Below are 24,674 nucleotides of genomic sequence, written 5' to 3' on the forward strand. Positions count from 1 at the left end.
CGGGCAGGCGGGCGGGCCAATCAGACGTGGCAGGAAGGGGGGCCGATTCTGGAAGCCATTACGCCAGTGCCGCAGGGCGGGGGCCGTTGCGCGGGGCTGCCGGGCGGGCGCCGTACGCAATTTGCGTATCGTTGGCGGTGCCAAAGGGGGAGCGGGGGGGACCGACCCCTCGGGGCCCTGAGGGGCCTCGGGGCCCCCCTGTTGTCCCCGGCCCCGGGGGTGGGGGGGCCCTGCCGCCCCTCGGCCCTGCCCAGCGTCCCCCAGGCCCCCCAGGTGTGACCCCCTGCCCCGTCCCCGGTGCCCCCCATGGCCATGGCGTCGCCGCCGGCGCCCCCAGCCAAGAAGCGGAAGATGAACTTCTCGGAGCGGGAGGTGGAGATCATCGTGGAGGAGCTGGAGCGGGGAAAGCACCTCCTCGTCAACCACTTCAACGCGGGCGTGCCGCTGGCCGCCAAGGCCGCCGCCTGGCACGACATCCTGCGCCGCGTCAACGCCGTCGCCACCTGCCACCGCGAGCTGCCCGAGGTCAAGAAGAAGTGGTCCGACCTCAAGACCGAGGTGCGGCGCAAAGTGGCCCAAGTGCGGGCTGCCATGGAAGGGGGAGGCGAGAACCAGAACGGCGGCGGCAACGGGCCCGAGGGCGAGGACCCGGCGGGCGCCGCGGCCGCCCCGGTGATCCTCACGCCCATGCAGCAGCGCATCTGCAACCTGCTGGGAGAGGCCACCATCATCAGCCTGCCGAGCGGCGACTGCGGCGCGGGTGACGGGAGCGAGATCCCCATCACCGCGTCGGCCACCACGGTCACCCTGACCCAGAGTGAGTGCTGCGCCCGCCGGAACGCTCTGGGCTGGTGGAGGGCCAGGCGGAGGCCCTGGCACCCCCCTGCCAGGAGGAGACCCCGAGTGTGGGGACAGAACCACAGAATGGTTTCGGCTGGAAAGGAGCACCCAGTTCCAACCCCCTGGCGTGGGTAGAGACACCTTCTCCTAGAGCAGGTTGCTGCATCCAGCCTGGCCTTGAACGTTTCCAGGGATAGGGTGCCCACAAGTTCTTTGGGCAGAGAGAAAGCCCAACAAAATGAAAGCCCCACATCTCTGTAATGAAATGCTCCTCCCAGTCTGCCCTTGTGGTGTAGGGGAGTGGCCGCAAGACACGCAGGTACTGAAAGTCCGCTTTGACAGCTGGACTCAGCCTTAAGGACAAGGGAATCAAGGATCTTTTGCACCTTGGGAGATTCTTCAGTCCCTCTCTGGGAACCAGAACACGGGGAAAAACATCTTCAGGGCTGATTTTCCAGTGGCAGTTTCCCAAAGAGCAGCTCTTTTACCGACAGGGGCCATTCGGGGTCTTTGCTGTTATTCCAGTCAGTTAATGCTGCTTGGAAAGATTGTTCTAAACTGGAGATTGAAAAATTATATTGTCTAGACAGATAAGGCATTCCCTATTCCTTTGGACTGTACAGCCCAGAAGGAAGCTCGACTGAGGGTGGAGTAGACTTAAATAGGTCAATTTGTGCATTGCTGGCCATTGTATGTTATCTCACTGAACAGGCCGTATTCCTGTGGTATTCACTGAATAGTCCTGTAGATAAAAATCCTGTATCACAGCTACTCCTGACTCCCTTTCTGTCCTTTGTTCTCAGTTCCTGCAGAGACAACCTACCACAGTCTGGAGGACGGCGTGGTGGAGTACTGCACCACGGAAGCCCCCGCCACCGTGACTGCCGAGGCGCCCTTGGAGATGATGGCCCATCAGCACGAGGTGTCTGCCAAGCCCCAGGAGCTGAAAAGCCGCATTGCCCTCAACTCAGCCAAGCTCCTGCAGGAGCAGCGAGTAACCAACCTGCACGTGAAGGAGATTGCCCAGCACCTGGAGCAGCAGAACGACTTGCTGCAGATGATCCGCCGCTCGCAGGAGGTGCAGGCGTGTGCCCAGGAGCGGCAGGCACAGGCCATGGAGGGGACGCAGGCAGCTCTCAGTGCCCTCATCCAGGTCCTCCGCCCCATGATTAAGGACTTCCGTCGATTTTTGCAGAGCAATACACCCAGCCCTTCGGTCACCACTGACCCTGGCCAGACAGGGCAGCAAGATGGTATGATCCAGTGAAAGAAACAGTGGTGGGAGGGGAGCTTTAGATTGATTGAATTAGGAAAAAATTCCTCCCTGAAAGGGTTGCCAAGCCCTGGCACAGGCTGCCCGGGGCAGTGGTGGAGTTACCATTCCTAGAAGGATTTAAAAGATGTGTAGATATGGCACTTGGGGACATGAGTTAGTGGTGGATGTGGCAGTGCTGGGGAAACGGTTGAACTCAATGATCTTAAAAGTCTTTTCCAACGTAAACAATTCTGTGGGACATCTGCCATGCTAAAAACCTACCCATGCTGGCAGAGGACACTTGGGAGAAAGGGGTGCTGCCTCTTGTCAGTGTGAATGGCTCCCTTGGAGTTTGGCTGAGTCTAAACAGGTTTCTCTGCTAATCTTTGTGCTAATCTGCCTTTTCAGACTCTCATACAGAGCCATAGCAGGATGTGTAATAAACCAGCAACTTAACATGGATTGCTTTAGTTCCTCAAACAATAGATTTATTTTTTTAAAAGTTGTTTTTTAATTTCTGTTTGAAAAATATCTGTCCTAAGTATGACACCTCTCTTTTTGTCTCTCTCTCGAGATCTATAGCCTTTAACTGACTTCTAACGTGGAGAGTTTTGTCGGGATGTCAGTGCTGCAGCTGCCAAGGTACAGTGATCGTGAACCCATCGTGCACACAGTGAATGCATTTCTGACTCTTGCTGAAAGCATTTACTGGAAACGTGGTACCGGATGTGGTAGAACCTTCCCTCTGCACCGAGAGCCATGGATCCTGCTCCTGCAGCATCACATCCTGCCCATGCAGACTAGCACCCAGCCTCTGTGCATTTTAAGTCCCACTTACCTCCCTGAGGATCCCAGTGGGATTGAAGCAGTGCATTCACCTCATGTTTTATCTGTGTGCAGTCATGAAATTTCTCTTATCAACTTGGCAGATGTGATGAAAGTTTCATGTCTTGGGTACCAGAAACTCTCCTGGGATATGTCCTGGCACAATGTCTTTATTTGTTGCAGCGTAAACACCCAAGGGCCTGGATGAGTTTCACTGGGGTGGATGGAACACTGAAACTCCATCTCTGCTTCATCTGCATAGTCTGTCACCTCCAGAATAACTTGATCCATCAAAGTGGACCTGGACTAAGGTCCTGGACTAAGCTGCAGCCACACAGGAATTCCCAATGTTTAGGAGTTTGTCAGCCACTGATCTGAGTGAATTTTGGGGCATTACTTGGTTCTGCTGCTGGTGGTGTTTGTTTTGTACTGTTTGGGAGCTGGCAGGCAGTCCAGCCGTTCCGTGTTTGTCTCCTCATCCTGAGGAACAGAGCTGAGGTTCTCCTCGCTATCCTATACCGTTATACAGGGTGAAAAAACTTCACAGCCACTTCTGAGGCATTCAGGCTATGGGGCTTGCTCCTTAATGAGAAAGCTTAATTGCACAGGATGGTCAACATGATTCTCACAGACTTGCAGTAACTTCATAAACTTTTAGATTAAAGGTCCACTTGTACATGCATGGAAGAAAACTTAGGGAAAGAAGAAAAGGAAGTGTAAGCCTTCTCCTTCTACCTTGCAAAGTGGCTTACATTCTACCTTGCAAAGTGGCTTACATTTTACAGGCTTGTTGCTTGCCAGGTTATTACTTTTGAAATTGAGCTTTTCCAGAGCTGGTATTTACTTGCTGTTAAGTCTCCTTTAGGGCTGACGAGGGAGTGAATTTGCACAATCAAAACCTTTACACAGCCTTTAATGGGGAGATGCTGATGGGGGACCCCTGGTTAGAGCAGTAGGTGACGAGGTCACTGCTGTCAGTCCCTGGCCTTTACTCATCTCCTCCTTTCTACAAATCTGACGGGGGAGAGAAGGACAACACAGCGAGAAGGGTTTGGTCCCTGGAAGACTCCCAGCCCCTTGGGACTGACACCTCCAAGCTGAGTCAGGGTGGATCCTGCCTTGTCTGGCATCTCACCACATGAGTAGCACTTGCCTGACTCTTCCTCTTAGACTCTGTGGAATCAAATCAATTGAATTGAAATTTATTTTTAGAGTGAGAACTATGTCATATGTGTTGGTTTACCTCATTTGTTGTAATGATCTCTCCTTTACAAATATGAATTTTAATAAAAAATACATTTTGGTAAACAGGCTGTTTTGGTTCATTGGTGTGTGCGGAAGTGAAAATGAGTTCGTGACAACAACTTTGTAACACAGAATCCTCACTGTGAAGGGACCAGGGAGAGCTGTGAACAATCACAAGTCACAGTAGCTTTTCCTTGTGTTTGTGAGCCTTGTGGCCTTGTATTTACATAATTACAGTCTTTTTCAAATAATAGCTTCTACAGGCTTACCTTGGAGCACGAGTTATTTCACAGTGTCTGACGAATTACTGAAATACAGTAATCTCCCAGCTGCTCAGAAGATGCCACAATAGCCTAAAATAATGGTAGAAATACCAGCCTTTGGCTTTAAATTGCAGTGTGCATTTTTTTTAGTGACTAAGCACTTCAGCTGTGTTGCTTTTCTAGAGGACTAAACATGTTGCCATTGGAACCACCCATTTTTCCTGTCTTTTCAGGATGAATGCAGAGCTTAGTCAAGCCAGCAGCATCCAAGCATGTGTTCTCTGTACAGATTTTTGTCTCATTAAAAATATGTGGCAACATTTTAAATACAGGGTGAACTGTGTGATGAGGGACTTGGTTGTTGCTCATGAAAGTGGTCATCAAACTTGGGAGGGGACAGAGAAAAGTGTCCCTTAATGTTAAAACCAGGATGAATAGGTGAACAGGACATTGACAGGGCAAACAGGAACACAGGACATTCAACTGAACAACCAGCTGATGCCCAAACAGAACAAAAGCTACGGAGGAATATTTAAAGATGTTTATTTGTTCTCCTCTACTGTTCTTTTTGTACCTAGAGATTTGTATTCAACATCCAGACTGGGAAGGAGCCATGCAGAGATGTTCTGCCACAGGGTGCCTTGGACATGGGGGTGAGCAGCATCTTCGTGCCTGCTGGGGAAAGGGAAGTTTGGCAGGGGACTCTCAGTGGTGAGAAAATATTTGTGGCCTCGGAGGCAGCACCAAGCCTCCAGGAGCACCCCCGGAGCCAAGCTTTGCGATGCGTGCGGCTGCAGCCCGGCTTTCCAGGAGGTGGCACTGCGCGCCGGGATCCCGAGCTGTGGCACTGCGCCGGCCCAGGAGCCACCCTGTCCTGCAGACCCTGCGGGATCTGCTCGCACCCTTCACTGGCTAATCTGTTCAGGGCTGACAGCTTGGAGAGAAGGAAATTCAAAGGGCAGAGCACAGCTGTGAGATATCCCTGGAAACGTCCTGATGCCTGGGGACTCAGACCAGGTCTCTCTGCTTCCCAAAGACATGGCAGAGGACACTGAGATGTCTGCCTTTGGGATGAGTTCACTGCAGAACCAAATGGGCAAGCACAAGACTTAAAAAACCACATCAACTCCTTCATTATAAGCAAAGGGACAGGTTTTAAGGTTTTTTTAGTACTGGCTTTAAGGTTTAGGACAGGTTTTAAGGATTTTTTAGGGTTTTTCTTACATATGTCAGTTTCCCACAAGTACAGTGCCCTGCCATCACTGCATGGCAGTTCTGGGAGCAGATCCCCTCCAAGGCACAGAATGATACGCCCTGCACACTCACCCAAATAACCTCTTTTTCCTCCAGCACGATTTTAAAATTTGGCAAGCCTGTTTTGGCAAAGCATCCTTCTGGGGATCGTTTGTGGTTTTTTTCCTGTTGTCACCTAAGGTTGTTGCCAGCAAGTATTGTCAGCAGAAGGGTGATCAGGTCAGTATGAACATTAAAATATTTAAGATTCTTTGTCTTGCTTGAAAGCACCTGATAAGAAGCTTGGTGAGACTGAGGAGCACGGCTTCCACCCCATGTTTTGAGTGGGGAATGAAGTCACTATCACCTGCAAATGAGTCCCAGATGTGCAGATGATTAATCTGAGGCAGAATCCCAGCCCAGCAGGGCCAGTTTCTTTCACCTCTGTCACCTGGGATCCCAAATTAGAGGTTGCTGGGTCACGGGGGAACCACAGACTTACGGTTGCTTCTGATGCATTTGGGGTAACAGCGGCATTTGTGGGGCTGCAGTCAGTGGGACAGACCACGGCCACAACCAGCAAGTCTCTTGTCCAGCACAAAACTGAAGGGATGGAAGCTGGGATACAGACACAGGATAAGGCTTAATAAACACAACAAGCCTTGAGGCAAAGCAGGTTCCAAGTCTGCAGATTTTGGAAGGGGCAAACAAGATCCAGTTCCACCCACAGACCTCACAGAATGAAGCAGAGAGTTCTGCCGCACATTCCCAGGACACACTGAAGCAGACATGGAAACCAGTAAACAAAAAAAGCCAGGCAGCTGGATTTTCAGGTCTAACCACATTTTTGGGGAAAGGAATCCACCGACTCCAGATTCCTGGGCTCCCTTTTTTCAATAACAGGATTCCCAGTGCTGGCAGGCCAGAAACCCACCGTGCAGGTGTGTCCTCTGCACATCCAACAGGAAACCCAGCCTGGCACAGAAAGTGAAACAGTTCCTGGCCTTTATGATGATGAGTTCAGTTAAATATGGAACAAGTGAAAAACACAAGCAGGTCAAAGTGCAGCTCACAGCCTGTTATTAAGCTGAGAAGATGCAAGCTTGGAATAACTCCACACCATGGGATAATCCTGTGCAATGGGGATAGGTACCCATTCCCCTCACAGGGTTTCCAGCTGTCTGCATGCCACAGCTTACACTGCTGAGGTGTCTGCACCCCCTGCCCCATTTTGGGAGCTCCCCAGCCTGGTTCTGGGGAAGGCACCCACCCACTGCAGCTCCAACACACTGCTCCTTGGAGCAGGGCTACATCCCACTCACAGCTCCAGGAATGCATTTACAGCTTAAAGTGGTGTGATAATCTCTCTCTTTTTTTTTCTTTTTTTTTTTTTTTCTTGGATGATGAGGCTGAAAGCTCATTAAGGCCATTACAGCAGAGGCGACAGGTGTAACAGAGAACCATTACTGTGTTTACGCTGTTACAGCAACGTGTGTAATTTTGTTTTAAAACTTTAATCATTTGGCTGCCAGGACAAATGAATTAGCGTGATGATGCTTTCCAGAGGAAGATGCTGATGATGTAGTTTGCAGGGCTTGTGCATCTGGGATTCCCTTGGGATAAGAGATAGGATTTGAAGGCTCACCAAACGCATTACAGGATCTACCTCACTTCACCTCACTGCGTTTTGTCCGTCCTGCATTTATCTCACCTTGTTTCTCCACTGCTGCTTTATCTCTGTCCTCAAAGCAGAGAGGAGGCAAGACAAGGCACGTCTGTTGGTGCTCACCCTCAGAGCACAGCGGTCCCAGCCCTGGCCAGCCGGGCACACCTCTCCAGGAGAGCAGAGGTGAGGCCCAGACTGATAAAAATATCCCAGACTGATAAGACAGTGCCCTGAGCCAGCAAAAGTTGAGGAAGTGGTGGCGGCACTGGGGAGCGGCCTCAGGAAAGGCTTAGGTCAGGAAGAGCACAGGGCAGGGATGTGGCTGAGGCTTATGGAGCAGAGGTGAGGCGGGCACAGCCATAGAGAAATCCAGTCTGGGATGAGCAGAATCAAAGCACCTTGGTCACACCCCATGGCCAATGGATTGCATCTGCATGGAGCAGAGGTGAGGTGGGCACAGCCATAGAGAAATCCATAGGATGCCAGTCTGGGATGAGCAGAATCAAAGCACCTTGGTCACACCCCACGGCCAATGGATTGCATCTGGAGCAGAAAATAATATAAAGCCAGAGGGATGGTGGATGGATGAAGATATCCTACACCCACATTCCCTCTGTGGGAGGCTCACACTAACCCATCCCCTCTGAAAACAGGAGCACTGTCCCTTTAAAACATGTGAATTTCTCCAGAAACAATTATGCAGCATAAACACAGCAAAATCTACAGGGTGAATTTTGAACTAATAAAGATTTAATCTCTCAGTCATGAGACTGCGTTTGTTAGGAAAATACACACATCCCTGAGACTGCAGCTACGGTTGCTATACTACACACTGCTCAGCAGCTCGCTGGGCATTCTTCCAAACCCATTTATTTTTAACATCAGTCACATTATTCAATTAATTATAAAAACACTGAGGTTTTCAAGAGATGTTTCTGATAAAACTGCAAAGTAAATATGCGTGAGAACAGCAAGGATTAAAGTCTCTGTAAACTTAGCATTTGAGGCTGTTGCTATAAACAAGAGAAGTCCTCGAGAAGGTTATTTACCAGAGTGAATCATAGCAGATAACAGAGTCTCCTCCCACACCACACACAGGGATCGTTTGTCCTTTACCTAGGGATGGAAGCAGAGCATCCACATGTCTGTCAGCATGTGCTGGGGCATGAGAGGTGTGAGAACTGGGCTGGATTCTTCAGATGCCTCTGGTATTTCAGCAGCATAGCTTGTAAACATCAAATATTTAGCAGGCTCAGCTCTTTCCCAATAAGCTGGAAACAGAAATCAAAAAATGCCAGCCCATTTCCAGCAATGCCTCAAAGCATTGAAAACACTAGATAGGAACTGATGGAAGGATTCAAGCCTCATCTGTAACAGCAGTCTGTAAATCCTGCTGTTTCCTGCTAACTCCTGCTATGTCCTGTGATGGTTTCACTGAACCAACACAAAATGTTTTCCCAGTCCAAAGTTTGTGTAAGCTTAACCTGGTAAGCAAAAATCATAATGCATTTGGCTTGATCCAATTTTTCACTTTTATCCAAGGACATTTCTGCCTACTTTTCCTAGCAGACTCTATTTTTTCTTTCTTTCTTTCTTTTTTTTTTTTTTTTTCCCCAAAGAGCACATTGTGGTGGAATTATTTGATAGCTCTGATATTGTCTGCATAGATGGCAGATTACAGGCAAGGAGTCTGGGCATCAAAGCCTGGCAGAGAGCAAGGACGCCCAGGCTTTCATCCAAGCTTTGCATATCATCCTTGGGAACAGTTCCTCCCATATGAGCCTCAACTTCTCAGCCACAGAGGCTCTTGGGCAAACGCCTAAATTTTAAATCTAGGCAAATCACGTTGATGATTGCAGGCTCCTTCAGGACAAGGTGAGACATTTTGATCTGCTTGCCCTTAAACGATGGAATCCAGCCTGACCAGGGATCCCAGCCGCAGCGCTGGACACAGCAGCAGCACATAATAACAGGGAGCCATTCAGATGAAGGGATGTGCACAACTGGTTGCCACATCTCACTTGCGGAGGGTGAGATTCCAGCTCTGGGCCCTGCCTCGTGCTGCTCCGCAGGGCTCTGTGGTACCAGGGCCTCCCTCCTGCTCGCAGCCAGCCCAGGCACTGCTGGCCCGACCCACAGCCACTCTGTGGTACCCTGAGGGGACAGGATGGCCACGGCCCTGAGCGGCCTGAGGAACCGTGTGCCTGCAGCCCGTGGGACACGCTGATGAGAGGGATGTCACCAGGAGTTGTTTGGGCACTGGGACAAGCCAGGGGAAGAGTTCCTGGCTGTCAGGAGGATGCACAGATGACGTCTGTCACCAAACCACAGAATGGGTCAGGTTGAAAGGCTCCACAGTGGGTCATCTGGCCCCAGATTCCTGCTCAAGTAGGGTCATTCCAGAGCACATGGGACAGGATTGTGTCCAGACAGTTCTAAAATATCTCCAGTGAGAGAGACTTCACAACCTCTCTGGGCCAGGGAACAAGCACTGCACAGGAAAGTTCTTCCTTATGTTCAGGTAAAACTACTGGGCATCACTTTCTGCCTAATGCCTGTTGTCCCTGTGGTTGGCACCACTGAGCCAAGCCTAGCTTCATCCTCTGGGCACTCCACTTTAGGTATTTATACACATTAATGAGGTCCCCTTTCAATTATCTGTTCTCAAGGTTAAACAGACCCACCTTCCTCAGCCTTTCCTCATAGCAGAGATGCCCCAATTCCCCATCACCCTCATTGCCCTCCACTGGACCCACTCCCAGGAGCTCCTTATGTCTCATGCCAGATGACTCTGCCATCACCTCGGCCCAGGCAGGGACACCCCAACCGCAGCCCCCTGCCATCCCCTCAGCTCCCGTGCCAGCTGGGGGCTGCTCAGCCTGCAGAGGGGCTCCAAGACATCCCGTGGGGCGGGAAGCCCAGCACCCCGACTCCCGCTGAGGGGACACCGCGGACCCGGCTTCCCGCCCACCCCATCAGGCAGGGGGCGGGGCTTGTCCAAACCGACAACCCTCTTCTCCAATCCTCGCGCTCTCTTCCCCGCCCCGTGCCGGAGCAACCAATCACTACCTCGCAGTGCTCAGCCCGCCTCCTTGCTGCTGCCCAATCGGGCGGCGCCGCTCGCGTTCTCTCGTCTCGGGGGAGGGCGGGTGTTACGTGCCGTCGGTATTCGCGAAGCGCGGCGGCGCCGCTCTCGCCGCGCGCTGCCCGCGCACTGCCTGCGCTCTCGGCGTAGAGGCCGCAGTTGGCGTAGCGCGGGCAGAGGCGGCCGTGTCGGGGAGCGGCGGCCGCCGTGCGAGGAGCGGGCTGGAGGAGCGGGCAGGGCCGGGCAGGCACCGGGCCGGGACCGCGCCGCAGGTCAGTGGAGGGCGCTGGGAAGCGGGCTGAGATCTTCCGTGAGGCAGCTGGTGATGGGGGGCCGGGAGAGGGGTAGATCGGGCTGCGGCTCGGTGCACGGGCTGGGAGGGTGCTGAGCCCGGGCTGCAGCTCGGTGCACGGGCTGTGGGGCCGGAGCTGGGCTGCGGCCCGGGCATGGCTCGGTACCCCCGGGGCCGGGCTGCAGCGCAGTCGGGAGTTCAGAGGGCCAAGAGGTGGACTAAGATCTGGGCTGCAGCTCGGTGCCCGGCTCAGAGAGAGAGCTGGGACTGGGTACAGCTGAGTGCACGGCTGGGACAGAGGGCTGGGACTGGGCACAGCTCAGTGTCTGCCTGGGACAGAGGGCTGGGACTGGGCACAGCTCAGTGTCTGCCTGGGACAGAGGGCTGGGACTGGGTACAGCTCAGTGCACGGCTGGGACCTGGGCACAGCTCAATGCCCGGCTCAGACAGAGAGCTGGGACCTGGGCACAGCTCAATGCCCGGCTCAGACAGAGAGCTGGGACCTGGGCACAGCTCAATGCCCGGCTCAGACAGAGAGCTGGGACCTGGGCACAGCTCAATGCCCGGCTCAGACAGAGAGCTGGGACCTGGGCACAGCTCAATGCCCGGCTCAGACAGAGAGCTGGGACCTGGGCACAGCTCAATGCCCGGCTCAGACAGAGAGCTGGGACCTGGGCACAGCTCAATGCCCGGCTCAGACAGAGAGCTGGGACCTGGGCACAGCTCAATGCTCGGCTCAGACAGAGGGCTGGGTCACACCATTCAGTGCATGACCCCAGAGTGCCAGGGAACAGGCTGTGACCTCACAGTAGCCAAGGCTGAGAGCTGGCAGCACCTCGGTGCAGGGGCACACCACTGCTCGTGGTGAGGAGCACCGACCCGTCTCTCCCCCACTGCGGTGTCTGCGGGACAGCGGAGCCCCCGTGGAGGTGCCCGGGCCCTGGCAGAGCCAGCTGGCTTCTCCCGCAGCCACCGGGCACGAGAGGGTCTTTAATCACCCACGCAGGCAGCTCCTAGAGTCAGTGAGGATTGTTTACTGCCCGGTGTTCGTAACCTTGTCCCTTTGAGATGTTAATCAGCTCCTGCCTCCCTGGTTTAGGTGTTTTGTAAATGTGTAACGAAATCGCCGTCTCCAGCCCCAGATCTGAGCTGTACAGGGCAGAGCTCGGTGCAGAGCCGGTGCCGGGGGAAGGCAGCATTCCCGGTGGGCCTGGCCATTGGACAGCCGGATGACCTGATTCGGTTGTTATGCTGTGTAATCTGGAGCAGGCTGCTTGTTTTTTTCCCTCTCGGCTGCTTTCTCCATTTATAAGATACAGGTGCTAACACTTAGGGCTGGTTGGAAATGCAGGAAAGAGATATATTTTGCATTTCTTGAGACGGCTTTTCCTTCCTCTTGTTAGACTGCACATTAGAATGATCTTGCGCTGTAAACTGCTTCTAAACATGATGACTGAAATTAGAGCAAATTTTTATTAGCTGCTTTGCAAAACAGAAATTACAAGGGGGATGACAACAGTGAAGCTTGCCCTAGGCAAAAAGGGGAAAAAGGATGTTGGGGCTGGGTTAATTGCCATACCTCTTCAGACTGGAATGAGTCTGGACTGAATATTACCTATCCAAACAGGTTTTAGAGCAGGAGGAGGAGTCCAAGACTGGCTGGAACTAATTTACTCATTTCCCTCCCAAAGGCTGACCCAAAGACCTGTGTCAAAGAGTTGCACAAGAGACAGAGACTGGAAGCTCTTTGAATGTGCTGCCTGAAGACTTAAGGCCTCTCAGGGGACTTGAGATGACTTCTCACAAGAGATGCTTTCAGGAGGGGTTGTGCTGAAGACAGAGCACTGCAGCCTCTAACTGGGACAGCTCCTGCTGGTCTGGAGCTGAGACCCAACTTCCCTCCCTCCCTTTTCCCTTGGAGATGTTGCAGAGATTTAATCTGACCTCTTCCTGCTCACCTGAAGCCTGCCGTGGCGATGATCCCACAGCCAGATCCGACCACCAAAGAGAAGAGAATCGTGCGTTTGAGGCTGGGCCCTCGTTGTAACTGAACTGGAATTTATCCCTGCTTGTGCTCCCGGAACGACTGCCCTTCCTCTGCTTGTCTGTTTGTGCTGTGAGCCAGTACTCCCTGATCTTGTTTGGAATTCCTGAGCTTTCCACGCTGAATTTGCCCATGGCTTTCTTGATGAAGAAGAAGAAATTCAAGTTTCAGACAAGTTTTACTCTAGAAGAGCTGACTGCCGTCCCCTTTGTCAATGGGGTTCTGTTCTGCAAAATCAGGCTGCTAGATGGAGGAGACTTTGCTAGTTTATCTAGCAGGTAAGACCCTGTCTGCAGACTTGCTGCCTGGCTGTGCTTCTTTCCCTGGTTATTCTTCCCTTGAGTGGTTCAGCATATGGCAACCACTCGCTCACCCCTTGATGGGATTTTAATAGTTCTGTTGTAGGGCCCCACATGCCCTCTCATTCTCCAGAGCAGGGGAAGTACATAGCTGGAGAGCTCTGAACCTGGGTGGTGTTGGCTGATTCGAGCTGGATTGAATTTTTCAGAGATGAGGGGAGGGAGAGGTCACTCCTCTGAAAGGGGATTAAATCCTCTCTTCTCCTTCCCCCTCCTCCTTGCCCAAGTTCTCGCACACTGTTTCAAACCCTGTTCTGTATTGTCTTCATGCCTTACTTGAAACTCAGCTCTGTAGGAAACTGTCTAAGCAAATCAACCCTTCCCAACTTTGCTCTCCCCTTTGATACTGAATTTCTCTTCTTGGTGAGGGTGGAAGTAGTTTGTTTTGCATTGCAAATTGCTGTGCAAGGGAAAACTGGTGCCTGGAGTCAAAGTTGTTGGTGTTAAAGACCCAGTTTATCTCCTGGAACTGATGCCATTGCATTTCCCACTTCAGAGCAGCGGTGTTTTCTATGTCATGTTGGGATCACTCTGCTACACATATTAGAAGGTTCTGCCATCCTCTGTTGGCATTTCTCTGGCTCTTTCAGGCAGGTCTGTCCCCACTCTACTAATTGCTAATAAAAACTTGATTTGTTTCCAACTATGCACGCAGATTATCACGAACAGTATGCAAACACAAATTCCACAACAGCCCAGACTTGCTTTCTGCTTCAAAATATGAAGGAAGCCTTCAGTGGCTTTCAAAACTTGTTTTTTTGCTTTCCTGAGTGACTGCTCAGTTTTAAAGGCACAGGATTAGTTTGTGCTAGCTGTTAACTGCTTTATGCCAGGGCTAAAGCCTGGTTGGGTCTGGTTTTCCTCTTTGTAGTGCTGTGTACTGAGCTTTCTCATTTCAGGAGAGAAGATTTTATTGGGCAAGCATAAAACATTTCTGTCTTGCAAACAGAAGTGTTAGGGCAGTGCTCAAAGCTTGGGGATTTTTTTCCCAGGGGCACAATGCAACCTCATGTGAAGTCCATAGAAGCTGAGGGTGTGGAACACCTCCAGAAATGGACTTTGAATTAATTTCTCTTTTGAAGAAAATCCATCAAAAGAGCTTTTCCTTAGTGTTCTCCCCTGAGGCTAGATCCTTGGGTTTGGTGGAAGCAGTTTATCTAAGGAATTCAAACAGTATGTGAACTTGGAAAGAAATTAACCCTTCCACTTCCTGGAGTCATAAGAGAATAAGTGGCTCTGGAGGGTGTCTCAGGAAAAGCCTGTGCAGAGAAATGTCCATCTCCCTCTCCTTGTTGTCCCTGAAAGCAGCTTCTGGGAGCCATCCCTGGGGTGTGCTGGTGCTGCCAGCCGTGTGGGTTGTTTTCTGAGCTGGCTGGGGTTCAGTAGTTCGCTCAGCCTTGCAGATGTGTTCCAGCAACAAAATCAACTGTAATTCAAAACCAAACACATACATAGCTCTGAAACGAGCAAAGGCAAAGAGGGCTGGGGGGTTTCCCGCCTTTCCCCCGACCTGTCTGTGCTCTAACTGAAAGCACATGGAAACCTGTTCCTGCTTGAAAAGTTATGGGTCTCAGTGGTATTGAGTCATTTGACCTTTTCCAAATATTTTTCCCTGTTGCAGTTAGAGAAACTTCAGGAGGGATGAATTTCCAGAAGAGTTACTGTGTGGAGAAGCTCCCAGGTCATGCCTTGGCTTTGCTCTGTGTTCCTCTCTTCATTTCTGTCACGTTTTTGATACTCACTGGGAAAGATTAAAGGAAAGGAGATACTGTATATGTGTTCTGTTAGAAATCTAAGTTGTTCAGAGTCTATGATTGTTTCTCTGAAATCAACCACTTACTTGAGGTTGTAAGGTCTGGCAGGTAATCTCTTTTCAGCTGCTTGTGTCCAAAATCTGGTGTTTGCTCTGCAATCGGTTTGGGCTTCTGTGATCTGGGATATTTGGAGGTCTGTGGCTGTGATGGAGCTGAGCTGTAGCTCTTCATGACCATGAGTTTTCAGAGAACTGATCTGAATAATGTGTCCCCTGTCACCTGGAGTCTGTAAACTGAGGTTAGAAGTAGGTATAGGAACTCTTCACAGGAAACATTAAATCAGTTTTTGTAGTTGTCTTGTGGAAAGAGTGTTACACAGGGACCTCCAGAGACAGATTTTTCAGGTTATTTACAATAAGCTTACTTGACACCTCATACATGTCTGTGGCAGGAGGTGGGAATATGATATTCCCAATGAGTTCCAGGTGGCACTGGGATTTTGATCTGTGGGCAAGGCAGAAGCAGCAGCCTGTTCTGCTGGCTCCCATCAGCTGGGTCCCAAGTCCAGCTCAGCCTGGGTGTACATACAGAGCTGCCACAGCCTGGTGCTCTGGCTCTGGTGGGACACACACTGGGCTGGGACCCACTTCCCAGACTTCTCACTCTTCTGGCTGGAGGGGAACCTGTCTGAAATGTGTTAAGACTAAATGCTCTTAGGAATTCAAGGATGTCTGGAAAAGGTTCAGGTCCTGTCAGCACATTCAGCTTTGGGGATCTGCCTCTCCTGGGTTTTCTGGTTTGTTTGGGTTTTTTTAAATTATTATTTTCTTGCAGGCAGGTGCTCTATTTCCAGTCTTCCTGTGCTCAGGCTTTGCATTAAACGATGGGTACTAAAGTTTCAGCTGTAAATTTTGTTTGAGTTTTTTTAAATTATTATTTTTTTGCAGGCAGGTGCTCTTATTTCCAGTCTTCCTGTGCTTAGGCCTTGCATTAAACGATGGGTACTAAAGTTTCAGCTGTAAATCTCTTTTTGCTTGTTCTTTCCTTTCCATTTGTAAAGTTTTCTTAGGCTGTTCTGGGGCTTCTGAGGAATAAAACTGAAAGGTTTCACTTTACAGTGCTCTGTGTTAAAAGCGTCTATTGTGTCTGTGGGTTTATCACCTTGCAGTTGGATTACACAAGTTGGGCATCTGAAAAGGTATCTGAGCCAGGTGTAGGCCAGGCAGATGCTGTATTTCCCAATACATTGAGAAGTGCCAATATATTCCTTGAATATTTTTAATCCAGATACTTAAATAGCACAACCACCAGTGAATTCAGTTGCCTCCCAAGTATGTTTAAAAATAGCAGGCACAGAGAAGTAGGGATGTATTCATGGCAACCGTTTTTGTGGAGCAGGTGGGCGTCTGCATTTTGTACCAGTTTGAAGCTTTTTGAGGGGTTGTGCAGCTTTGTTCCTAGAGAGATGAGACAATAAATTCGTCAGGCAGTATCCCATCCATGGATCAGCACAGGCAGGAGACTGGGTGTCCAAATGAGTGCCTAAAGCTACAGGCTGATGGAGTAAACTCATGTACATCTTTGGGTGTCCCAGAAGAGGAAGACTCAATTAAATTCCCCCTCTCTGCTTACAGTTCATGTTGAGTGACAGCCAGATGCTCTTTGCCTTGGTGCTGAGTGATTTCTGGCTCTGTGTTGGCAGCGAGCATTGCTGGCACACAATGTGAAGGAAGTGGAAAGCCAGGTGTTATCCACAGACTCCTGACACCTCATCCTACATTGTTCTGTTAGCCTGCCAACAGTTTCACTCTGGTATTTCTGGATTTGAAGGAAGGGATTGTACTCTGAAAGCCCCTGTCTGACTCTAGAGGAAAGACTGTTTTGCATGAGTTGAGCAGTTTTGAGTGCATTTCCCACCTTCCTCATTGTCTTCTGAAGGCACCTTTGACTTTTTTTTTTTTTTTTTTTGAGACCATGCTTTTCCAAGCATCTGCCGCATTTCAGCTTGGTTTTCTGATCCTGGCACTCGTTGCAGCAGTTTGAAACAATTAATGTAGCTTGTCTCCTGCAGCCCTGCCCTCTTTGCATGTGGGCTGGATCTGGGAAGACCTGACCCTGTTGGGGTGGTCTGACCTCCAAGTGTGTCAGTGCTGCAGCCTGAACCCACGATGTTCTTAGCCTTGCAGTTTTTAATTGAGTCAGTATGAAAGGCCGCTTCCTGCACTGCATACTTGATTTATTTTTTGGGGGTGTAAAGCTTCATCCAGAATACCAGAGAAACACTGATATTTGGGAAGGCACCTCACATTGACAGCTCCCTGTGGACTGAGGTCAGCTTTGTGTAAGTGTGGCTCTGTCATCATCACGTAGGCACAAATGAGCTGAAGCTGCTTGCTTTTGGCAGCTGGTGGGATAAAAATCATCATAATGCCTTAGTGATAAACAAACTTACTCACTACTGTAGGACATAAATAAAGGAGAGAAGCATTGCCCTGCTAAAACAGGGCTGGTGATGCAAAAATTTTTGTTAAGGGAGGTGGAAGTTGTGCCACCTCCAGAATGCAGCTCTTGGTGGTGGGAGTTAGAAATCAACTACTTCACTGTCTTTCCATAAATAGTCATTGTGCCTGACACTTCAGGTAATTAAGCTGAGCATGTTTAGCTTTTTTCAGACCGGAAAATCGTTAGCTGTTTGTTTAATCAGAGACTGAAATACTGGTTCAGCCTGGTTGAGATCTGAATCTTGACTACTGTCTGCCTTAAAAAGCAAAGGTTAGGTAGCTAAATAATTACCAAGAGTAACTATTTAGAGTCCCCGAGAGGGAAGAAAACTGGCTGTAGTCAAAAGGGATCGCTTGCTGAGTGCTGCCTTTTGATTCCAGTGGGATTGTCACAGTTTAGTAGAGCAAGGAACTTGGTTGTGACTTTAAACTGTTCTCCCAGTTCCATATTTTAGGACAGTGTGTGCTTGGCTCTATCCTCTTCTAGAGCATGTGGTATGTTAACGTATTTTAAAAGTACTTTTGTTGCAAGTGTGTCTGGAAATGCAGACCTTCCCTACGTGTACAAATATTCCTATTATACAGATTAATAGACTTAGTTTTCATGTTCCAGAGCAGCTTCACATAACATCCTTCCTTCCTGGCAGAGCCTCAGGAATAGGCTGGGGGTGTTAATGGAGAAGTGATTTGAATACAGTCTCTAGAAGTGATTTGCAATAAAACATGACCTATTTCAAGATAATATTCAAGCATAGTACTTGCAGTGCCTTGCATTCTGAAACAAATACAGAGAAATTAGGCAGCGAAGATGACAAAAAGGGGGTTCATTCCAGGAGTGCAGCTAAATGTAGGTGCAAGTTGTGAGAGCAGAAGCAGTGAATGAGGTTTAACTTCTCGCAAGTTCAGAGCGTTGGAAAAATTGCAGAAGTGATGGAGCACCGCAAGGTCCCTGGCACAAACCATCTTAAGTTGTGTTTTGAGTTTGCAAAGCATTTCCCTCACCTTCTCTGGCCTCTGGCTGCTACACCTGCAGGGTCTGACAGCCGCTTTGCAGCGGGTTGATTTGCTTTGTGCTGTACTTGCCTCTTCCTGTCACCGGTCACCGCATCGAAACCTGTCACAAGACTGGCAGAATTACATTAAAACCTTCCTGCCACGGGGGCTGTATCGTGTGGAGTAAAGAACAGTCTCTGTTCGTGGCCTGGCTCTGTCCTGCCTGCTGTGGCTCAGGCAGAGGCTGCTCTGCTGACCAGAAGCTGCAGTGTGGAGCGCTGTAACCGATACGCTGTGTGTACAGCATCAGTAAATACGTTCAGATACAGGCGGCTTTCAAACTTCCCCCCGTCGCCCGTTCTGAGCTGGCATTGCTTTGACAGCTGACTCTTAGCAACAGCCTTATCTGTGTGACTTAAGCAGCCCTTGGCTCAGAAAAATTACTCACTGAAAATTAATGTTCTACTGGGAAACCAGGGCTCTGTGGCCCACTTAATTTGCAGGGTGACAATACCATCAATTCTGGCTGAGAATCAGAGTGGGTAGGTGAGAGTGGCCTGTTCCTTTAAGACATGTATTTTTTTCCTGAAATACAGGGAAAAACCTAAAGGGCTTCCAGTCTCTTTATTCTTTGTGCTTTTGAGCTGCCATTAGTGTTGACTCTAGCTTTGTAGCTGAATTTCTGAGGAATTCATGCATGCCTTCGGCAGCCTGTGGTCTCTCTGCACAGCAGTTGGTATTTTAATAGGCCATAAGTTGCCAGTGGCAAGTTGTTCTGTTAGCAGTTTCTAGATAAATGAGGCAGGTACAGATTTATTTCTTATTATTATTTTATTGCAGGAAACTACATCTGGTAGTGTTTCAGGAAAGAGGCCAATGTCTTCTCAGATCTGAAACCTCCCTCACTTCAGGCCTGGCAGTGTGGGATGGTGAGCTCTGCAGCATCCACCTGTGTGTGTGGCTCTGTGAGGCCTCATCCGTGCGAGGACAGGCGGATGTGGCTCTTTGGTGTGACCTCCCTTCTTCAAACAGGATGTGTTCTGCATCCTCTGTGGGCTGCCAGCTCTTCACTCTGCTTGCAGCCTGCTCTGAAATGGGTCAGAAATTATTTCATAGCTGTGGGTTATTGTATAATAATCAGAAGCCTTTAGAAGTTCCCTGGACCAACATTTGGATCTGCACATTTCTTCTCTAGCATCCTGTAAACGTGTGTCAGTAATCCGTGCTGTAAAGGTGATAATTTCAGGTGTTATTTCAGGATGTGTCAGCCCACCCCAGTACCAGCTGCTTGCCCTGCAGGGTGAGAGACTTTATTTTTTTCCTCTTGCAGTTTATTCATATTGTGCCAAGTGCACTTGCTGGGAGACACGATGCACGTCGCTGTTGTAACTCCGGACTTGGCATCATGATCCCTCTGGTACCATACAGTGGGACTCGGCATCTCATTTTAGTGCCTGGGTTTGAAAGGCACTTCCCACTAGACAAACAGTTGTGCCAGTGTTCACTGCATGAACAGCCTTCTTGTTTGGTGTATTTTTAATCTGATGAGCAAGAAAGGGAATTGTTGTGCACGATTCGAAATCGCTGATTGTCATGGATGTCATTGTCACGTACTTCACATGGGTCACCCCTGTAGCTCAGTGGATAAGGCCAGGGAGCTGGGGTGGAGTTATGGGGATGAGGAAGACAATGAAGAGGAAGCACATGGAGGCTAAAGGATTGGGAGGAGGCAGGTGTGGAAGAGACAGGATGCTCTACATAAGCAGTAGCATGTGTAGAGGCCACACTCCCTGCGGATAGCGAGTAGCTGAGCTGGCAGGAGAGCAGGATTATGCCTTTCCTCTGGCTGGGCTTATCCCACCTCATTGGTGAGAGGAGGCCTTGAAGGAGGTCCCCTGTTGTAGTAGGAGATAGGATGAAGCTAAAAATACTTTTACTGCTGTATGCTGTACTTTAAATAAGAAATGATCTCTGTCTGTTCAGCCTGAAAGCACTGTGAGTGCTTACATGGGAGGAAGGAAGAGAGTATGTGGATTTACTGTCCTGGAAGGGCTAGAAAGCTGCAGCACTAATTAGCAATGCAGCTTTAGAGGCCTACAGAGGTCATGTGGTTGGGTTGTCTTGTTCTCTGTCTGGTCACTTCTGTTTCCAGTCTTTAAGGGATAGTATTGTTCATCAAAATAAAAATGCAGATGACCAGGAGAGGAGGAAGGAAGCACTTCTCTGGAAAAAAAACCCTGGCATAGGGATTTTTTTTTTTTTTAACCTGGCATTGTATCAGACTTTAAGGCTTTATCTATGCTTGAGACAGCAAAGGTGAAGTGGGTATGGCATCGTGGTGTTCAGTGGTTTTTTGTTTCCATCTGTGTAGGTTGAGGAGAGGGTTTCCAGTTCAGTTGTGTTTCTGTCATGCCTATTTCTCCTGCTAGTTCCCATTCTTCCTATCCTCACTTAGGCTGTGCCTGCATGTCAGAGAAAATGAGGGAGGCCTGTGGGATATTTATAATTCAGCAGTTTTTCCAGAGCCGTTAATGCTCCATTGCTCCGAGATGAAGCAATGCCATTTGCACTTAGGCAGCCTTGCTGTAACCAGCCAGCCCCAGCCAGTGCAGCCTCCTGCTTCCAGACTAAGCAGTAAGGCTGAGCAGAGGTAGTCTGCTTGCCTGTGGTACAGATTAATTATGCAGTAACCCCTCTGCAGGAAAGCTTTCCCTGGCTTCTGTCAGTGGCCTGTTCTGGTAACACCAGGATATTGCATCTACATAAATGTCAAATTCTTTCAAGCGCAGTACTGCTCGTTTGTACTTCAGTAGCCTGCAGTGCTCTTTGCTGCAAAGAAATCTGTGCTGTGGAGGAGTGTATTTCCTACAACTGTTGCTGTGCTTTGCTGCCTTTCTGCTTTGTTGAACACCCTTTTTGTGCTGGATGGGGAGTAGCTGATGCTGCTGTGGCTCCTGTTCTCTTTAAGGTCCATTTCTGATGGAGGTTTGTAGTGCTGACTTTTCCAGCTGTAAGTGCAAGTGCCTCTCTTCTCTCAAAACAAACCTGCCTGTTGTTTTCCCTCCAGAAGTGATGCAGTACATCTCCAATGTCATTTGCTTTCAGCAGGGGAGAATCAAGGGAGCGTGTCTGAATACAGCTTGTGGTGACAGCCACAGAGGAGGTAAAGCCTTGCTGATCCTCAGAAACCTGCTCCTGCAGTGGGATCCTGTGCTCTCATCTCCCAAGGCCTTAACCAGCACTTGCTGCTGGCACTAAATGCAGAGCTCTCCCATATTCTGCTTTTAAACAAGACGTAATTTATTAAATTACCATTCTCTCATTAGGACAAGTGGCACCATGAGATATTGGTCGTTCTTAGAGAATTGTGTTTGTCTGCAGCTCTGGCTCCAGAGGAGAAAAATCAGCTTTAGTTGCTGTGTCTCAGACCCTTTTATTTCCTCTCTTGCTGGCTCTGACACTGAAACTGGGGCAGAAGGGAATGGAGAGTTGGGAGAGGCTGACTTAGGAGTCCCAGCCCATCACCACTAGTGCAGTGTTGAGTCAGGGGTCAACAAGCTTTGCTCAGCAGCCTCTTCTCATTTGCAGACCTCTCCTGCTGAGTGCCTTTTTGCTGATAAACACCAGCAATGATAGATATTGATGGAGAGGACAGAGGTTCAGGAAAAACATTGTCCATAAAACCAGTCACCCGGTTTGTACTGCTGAATGGTGCCTCTATAAAGGAGCCATCACAAAACACCTGTGTTGATCCTGGAATGAAAAAGTTGCTGTTAATGTATAAAGCCCTTCTCCTGGGCTGTTGTATTTGTTTTGAGTAAATGTGTACTCTATAGAAATGACTCATAGGGAAACACGTCTGAGCATGGTTGGGTGTTACCTCTTGGGTAACTAAACCTACTTTTAGCACAGGGTTGACTTGAGGCAGCTTATTTACTGAAAGACTCTTCAGCATGTTCGAGCCAAATTGCCGTGATGTTACATCATATGGTATTAATGAAATTATTCCAGAAATGAGCTTGGCCTCATGTGCAGGTTAATTTGCACTATAAAGACCTCTCTGGTACAGCTACGTTGGCAAACTCTCCCGGTTGAAGCAGGGTTGATATTGGCAAAAAAAGTCATTTAACTATTCTGGCATCATTATGTCTTCACGTGCTCTAAACCTGCCTTAGAGGCAAAAACATTTGTCTCTGCACATCAGTTGTGTTAGTGATGTTGTTTCTGGTCTTGTGTTGATTCCCTTCTGTGTTTTCATTTGCCAGATTTACTATCCCAGCAAAGCCTTGGTCTATTGAATTGACCCATGTCTGGATTTTTCTAATATTTGGGTGCAAGTGTCGATTTTTTTTTTGTTGTTTTGAAAGGTAGCTTTTTTCTTTATAACTAGCTTTTTCTTCATAAGAGTATCTTGTGTTCAAAGCCAGCTTTCTTTCTTGCAGTACAGACTTGTAGCCATGTCTTGTGCCCTGTGAGGTGGGCACATTATCAAAATTCTCCTTGGTGGAGTTTACATTGCTGTCTTTCTTTGCTGGGAATTTAATTTAGTCAGCAAAATCCAAATCTGGAATCTCTCAGAATGACAGCTAACACTTAGGGGATGAAGAAAGTTTATAAATATACACCAGCAATGGATAATCAGCGAATCTTCACTTTGCATCTGTGGTCTGCCAAAAGTGAAAAGGCTTTCAATAAAAGCCATGTTGTGATACAGAAACACATATTGGCTCAGAAATTTACTGTATTATTCTACCTTAATCTTGTAGCCATCTGTACAGAGCAAACTTCAGAGTTTTTCTGAAGTGTTTGGGACCTTCTGAAACTTTAGGTCCTCGATCTGTTAGAACCATAGGGGAAATTTGAATTGTGATTTGTCCAAAGGGCCAACGGGCCCTGGAAAAGTTGGGATTTTTTTCACCCTATTTTAACTTTTGTAGGGTTTACTATACAGTTGTTGGAAATGATCCTGAACACCCCTCCTTCTGTGCCTTCCACCCCCCAGTAACAGGGAATTCTCTCAGCTTGGCTTTTTCAATCCCCTTTGAGTCTAACTGGCTGGACGGGAGGTGTAGGTTAGAGTTCATAAGAGGTAACTTAGTGAAGTTGCCCTCATGCCTGTTTTATGCACATTTGATTGTTCAGTGGTTGTAGTTGTGGAATATTAGATCTAAGAGGTATTTAGGCCCAGAGTTAGACAAGTTCTTCAGAGCGTGGTGGGTGTGAACTGCAAGGTAGCACAAAGCAAGAGGAGCAACATATGTGAGCCTGGAGAAGGAACCACTGACACACAAAACCCTGAGTGTGGGAGCTGGTGGCTGACCTGGGCAGACCTGCTCGGGTTTCTTCTGAAAGTTAAATCCATGTGGATTTGATTATGGGAGGAAAGCACTGGTGGTGGGCTTGGCAGCCTGGCACATGGCTCATTCTTGGCTAACCCAGCTCCGACAGAGTCTATCAGAACAATGGAAGTAGGAGTTGGTGTGGTGACTCAGTGCATGATGAGAGTTCAAAAAAAGCAAATGCGTCTTTCAGCATTCAATACGCACATTATTACAGACTTGTGCTTTAGTAACTGAGTCATCTATCCAGTTATTCCTTTCTTTACACTTAGGAGTTTGGTAGTTCTTTGCTTGTGATGTTTTTGCTCCTGGCACACATCCCTGGCCTCAGACCAGAAAGAGCTCGTGCTCTGTAGATGTGGCAAGAAGTCCTTGGATATGTGTTGCTTTGGGTTGGTCTGCCTTCAGCACAGTGTGTAACAATAGATTGCATACCATTTACTGTTACACTCCCTTCTTGGATTTGTTTCCCTGATGTCCAGCTTTTCTTCTTTGCTTCCAGTTGACAGAATGTAAATTACAAATACCTCAAAGCAGAGTGGCTCTGCTGGGCATGTCCCATCTTTAAAGTGTCGTGTACCCATCCCTTGCTGCTTGCAGCCAAGTCTGTTAGAATTATTTCTCCATGCCTTTTCCCTGCTCCTCCCTTGCTTACCCTTTCAAAACTTAGCTGACTTGTTCTATAACTTAAGTTATAAAGGGTCATTTTTCTGTGACTTACTTTCTCCATTTGGCACAATTTTTGTTTCCTTATGCAGCTTTTCCTGTAGCACTAGGTCACCAGCTGCATGTGATTTTTTTAAATAACCTCCATTGTTTCATTTCTTACAGTATTTTTAACATGATTCATGTTAGGAGGAGCTTAATCATTTTAAGATTCAGATACAAGGAACGGTTGGAAATATTTTGTTTAGAATAAGTCCCAGTGGTTTGAGAAGCCCTGAATGTACTGGAGAGCCTGGCTGCCTAGTGCAGTGATC

The 24,674-nt window shown here is 48.8% G+C and overlaps 2 protein-coding genes across 5 annotated transcripts in view; both read left to right on the forward strand.

Annotated features, from left to right (window-relative positions):
- The first annotated feature begins 14 nt into the window (after window positions 1-14).
- Window positions 15-4,228, forward strand: NAIF1 (nuclear apoptosis inducing factor 1). 3 transcript variants are annotated; one of them, XM_041475131.1, is made up of 3 exons: window positions 15-817; window positions 1,644-2,093; window positions 2,670-4,228. In XM_041475131.1, the coding sequence occupies exons 1-3, from the start codon at window positions 307-309 to the stop codon at window positions 2,675-2,677; spliced, it is 969 nt and encodes a 322-aa protein (XP_041331065.1). In that variant the 5' UTR covers window positions 15-306; the 3' UTR covers window positions 2,678-4,228. The 3 variants fall into 3 exon arrangements, with proteins under 3 accessions (XP_041331065.1, XP_041331064.1, XP_041331063.1); XM_041475130.1 differs by having other exon boundaries at window positions 2,678-4,228; XM_041475129.1 differs by lacking the exon at window positions 2,670-4,228 and having other exon boundaries at window positions 1,644-2,107.
- Window positions 4,229-10,583: 6,355 nt separating this feature from the next.
- FAM102A (family with sequence similarity 102 member A) overlaps window positions 10,584-24,674 on the forward strand; it is a 37,501-nt gene continuing 23,410 nt past the window's right edge. Inside the window, exons 1-2 of one of the 2 annotated variants that reach the window (XM_041474892.1) lie at window positions 10,584-10,684; window positions 12,396-13,026. In XM_041474892.1, the coding sequence (XP_041330826.1) occupies window positions 12,881-13,026 (146 nt within the window). In that variant the 5' untranslated portion in view covers window positions 10,584-10,684; window positions 12,396-12,880. Of the gene's footprint in view, window positions 10,685-12,331; window positions 13,027-24,674 lie in introns of both variants that reach the window. The other variant, XM_041474891.1, reaches the window with a different exon arrangement.

This window comes from Pyrgilauda ruficollis, unplaced genomic scaffold (genome assembly GCF_017590135.1).
Source record: "Pyrgilauda ruficollis isolate IOZ18807 unplaced genomic scaffold, ASM1759013v1 scaffold34, whole genome shotgun sequence".
NCBI lineage: Eukaryota > Metazoa > Chordata > Aves > Passeriformes > Passeridae > Pyrgilauda > Pyrgilauda ruficollis.